Source organism: Nicotiana attenuata, unplaced genomic scaffold (assembly GCF_001879085.1).
Source record: "Nicotiana attenuata strain UT unplaced genomic scaffold, NIATTr2, whole genome shotgun sequence".
Taxonomy (NCBI): Eukaryota; Viridiplantae; Streptophyta; class Magnoliopsida; order Solanales; family Solanaceae; genus Nicotiana; species Nicotiana attenuata.
The window spans coordinates 1-3,498 of NW_017678290.1; the positions used below are offsets into that span (position 1 = coordinate 1).

Genomic DNA, 3,498 nt, shown 5'->3' on the forward strand with positions numbered 1-3,498 from the left:
CGAGAAATATGATGGACACGACGACCCTATCCGCCCACTTGAAAAGGTACTGCAACCAACTGAGGGGTGCAGGAGGAAAAGAAGAGCTGTTGATGGCTTACTTTGGGGAAAGCCTTGTGGGGGTAGCTTTCGAATGGTTCATTGACCAAGATATCTCTCACTGGCATGTTTGGGATGACATAGCCCAGGCCTTCGTCAAACAATTTCAGTATAACATTGATATTGCACCTGATCGTAATTCTTTGTCCAATATGTAGAAAAAACTGACCGAAAGTTTTAGGGAGTATGCCATGAATTGGAGGGAGCAAGCGGCTAGAGTTAAGCCGCCCATGGATAACCACGAGTTGATCACTATTTTTCTGGAGGCTCAAGAGCCTGATTACTTTCAGAATATGATGTTCGCGATGGGTAGACCTTTTGCAGAAGCAATCAAAATAGGGGAGATGGTCGAAAATGGCCTCAAGACTAGTAGAATTGTAAGTCAAGCTGCTCCCAAAGCCACCACCCAAGCTGTCCAAAATGGGTCGGGAGGTTTGGCAAATAGAAAGAAAAGAGATGACGGGTCCATGATGGCTTCGGGATCTAGGGAGTTTCAAAGAGGGGCATCGCACCCTTATGTGCAAGTTCATGAGGGGCAATCCAGCTACCCTCAACATTATTATCCCCCGCCAATTCCTCAATACTTTGTGGGCCCACCATAATATACAGTGTTCAATGCTCAATCATATGCTCAGCCTCCCAATAAGCAGGTACGGGCACCAGCTCCAAGGGCCCCCCGACCTCAGCAGCAAAATTTTTGGGGACCCTACAATGCTCGTCCCAGGCAGGATTATGGTCGAGAGCAGAGGCCGGCAGAAAAATTCACTCCATTGGCTGAATCATATTCTAGTCTATTCCAGAAGCTGAAGCAAATGGGCGTAATTGGACCCATCGCTCCCCACCATATGCATCCCGATTCGCATGGATTTCAAGCAAATGCTAGATGTGAATATCATTCCGGTGCCCCAGGGCATAGCACTAATGACTGTTGGACTCTGAAAAGAGCCATATAGAGACTTATTTCTGAAAAACTGATTGTAGTGACGAATGGCGAGGACCCTCCTAACGTGACAAACAACCCGTTTCCAGCACACAATGATGTTCATTTTGTGGGAATGATTGGCCGAGATCGAGAATACAAACCGGTCGGTCGAGCAAAAATGACAGTGGGTGCAATTCAAGAAGGAGCAGGTCTGGAAGTAAGTTCCGGCCGAGATGTGCCATTGATTGTGAAAGGCGCCCAGAGCTCAAATAAGGCAACTTTATTTGTTCCAAAGATCTCGAGGTTGGAAGTTCACTCCAGTGTTCCAAGCCCAAGGTTATATGTACTTGGAGGCCACCCCGTCAAAAGGGAGAAGCAGGGAGGTACGAAAGGTATAACAGAGCCGATCGTAATCAAACCTGTCGTGCAACCCCCTGTGACCAACACAAAAACCACTCCTTGGAACTACAACAAAACTGTGATGAGCTACAAAGGCAAGGAAATCATAGAGGAAGTGGGGAAAACTGGAGATTTGACTCGATCAGGGAGATGTTACTCTCCAGAAGAGTTGAGGAAGGCCAAGCAAATTAGAGAAGGCCATTTTCCAATAAAGAAACCAGTCACTGAAGCAGATGCGGAAGAGTTTTTGAAAAAGATGAAAGTTTAGGATTACTCAACCATTGACCAGCTAAGAAAGACTCCCGCTCAAATCTCTCTACTATCTCTGCTCCTACATTCCGAAGAGCATGCCCGTGTACTAATCAAGGTCCTAAATGAGGCACATATCTCAGAGGAGACCACAGTGAATCAATTAGAGAAGATGGCCAACAGATTTTTTGAGGTGAACAGAATCTCCTTTACTGATGATGAACTTCCCGAGGAGGGAGCCGGGCACAATAGGGCTTTGAACTTGATGGTCAAATGTGAGGGTCATTATGTAAAGCGAGTCATGGTTGATGGAGGCTCAAGTGTAGATGTATGCCCTCTCTCTACCTTGCAAAGCATGACGACCGATACAGACAGAATCCGACCCAACAATGTTCGCATCCGGGCTTTTGATGGCTCAACAAGAGATACCATTGGGGAGATCAACCTCACCATGACGATTGGGCCGGTTGACTTGAGATTGTCTTCCAAGTAGTGGACATGGCCACTTCTTATAACTTTCTTCTTAGAAGGCCATGGATCTATACGGCCCGAGCTGTGCCATCCACCTTGCATCAGATGCTCAAATTCGAACATGAAAGGCAAGAAATTATTGTTTAAGGAGAAGATGAGTCTTCCATTTATAAAGACCCGTTAATCCCATGTATTGAGGCCAAGGAAGGGTCTGAGTCCATTATCTATCAGGCTTTTGAAGTGGTTGATGTGGACCATGTCGAGGAAGGAAAGCCCATTCTGCATCCTCGTCTATCCGCCACATCTGTAATGGTGGCTGCAGTTATGATGAGACAAGGTTATGAGCCAGGAAAAGGCTTGGGGGCATCATTGCAAGGAATTTCGAAGCCTATTTCTCCGTTCGATAACCAGGGTACTTTTGGCTTAGGCTTCAGGCCAACACAAGCAGACGAGAACAAAGCCAAGCACCGCAAAAAACATGGATGGGTCTTGCAACAACCTATCCCTCACATTTTCTATACTTTTGTCAAGCCACGACCTCAAGAGGGTCAAAATTCCTCGGCGCATGCAAACATTGATGAAATTTGCCATGGCCTTAGCCCGATATTTTGTGAAGTGAATATGATCCAGGCTGGTGAAGGCACTAGTCGTGCCAATATGCAACTAATTGACCCAGATACCATGCTCAACAACTGGGAAGCAACTCCTCTCCCCACAAGGAAGGAGTCTTGGTAGTTTGCTTTTGCAGCTTCTTTTTGTATTTTGGGTTACTTTCAGGATTGTAATCCAAACATCTCAGTATGATGGTTTTGTTTTGATGTTAACCCTTCTATCCTTCCGAATTCAATGAAATGCAGTTCAATTTCCTATTAAGTTTTGTATCTTTTCCTTTTCCTAATTCCTATCATTTTATTTCCATTTCAGCTTTGTTAATGCCGGCTTTAATAACATGATATGCATGTGGAATTCACGCCCAGATCTTAAAAAGCTGTCTAATATCGAAATAATGCATCAAGAGGTTGAATATGATGAAGATGGGGTTGTTGAGGAAATAAAAAGAGAGTTGAACAATTCGAAAACAAGCCTAAGCCCAACCGCAATGAAACTGAGCCGATTAATATCGTAAGTCATGAAGAAGTTAGAGAAACGAAGATAAGCATTCACACTAAACAAAAAACCAGAGATGCCTTGATTCAACTTTTATTTGAATACAGAGATGTGTTTTCTTGGCCTTACGATGATATGCCGGGTTTAAGTGCTGATCTAGTGGTTCATAAGCTTCCTACGTATCCTGGTTTTCCACCAGTCCAACAAAAGCAACGAAAATTTAAAACAGACATGAGTGACAAAATCAAAGA

The 3,498-nt window shown here is 44.5% G+C and overlaps 1 protein-coding gene across 1 annotated transcript; it reads left to right on the forward strand.

Annotated features, from left to right (window-relative positions):
• Nucleotides 1-257: 257 nt before the first annotated feature.
• LOC109221584 lies at nucleotides 258-1,688 on the forward strand (the record flags this gene model as incomplete). The annotated part of the gene is made up of 3 exons (XM_019386057.1): nucleotides 258-623; nucleotides 735-984; nucleotides 1,081-1,688. Coding segments are annotated over 3 exons (1,224 nt in total), but the record flags the coding sequence as incomplete, so codon positions are not given.
• Between the last annotated feature and the right edge of the window lie 1,810 nt (nucleotides 1,689-3,498).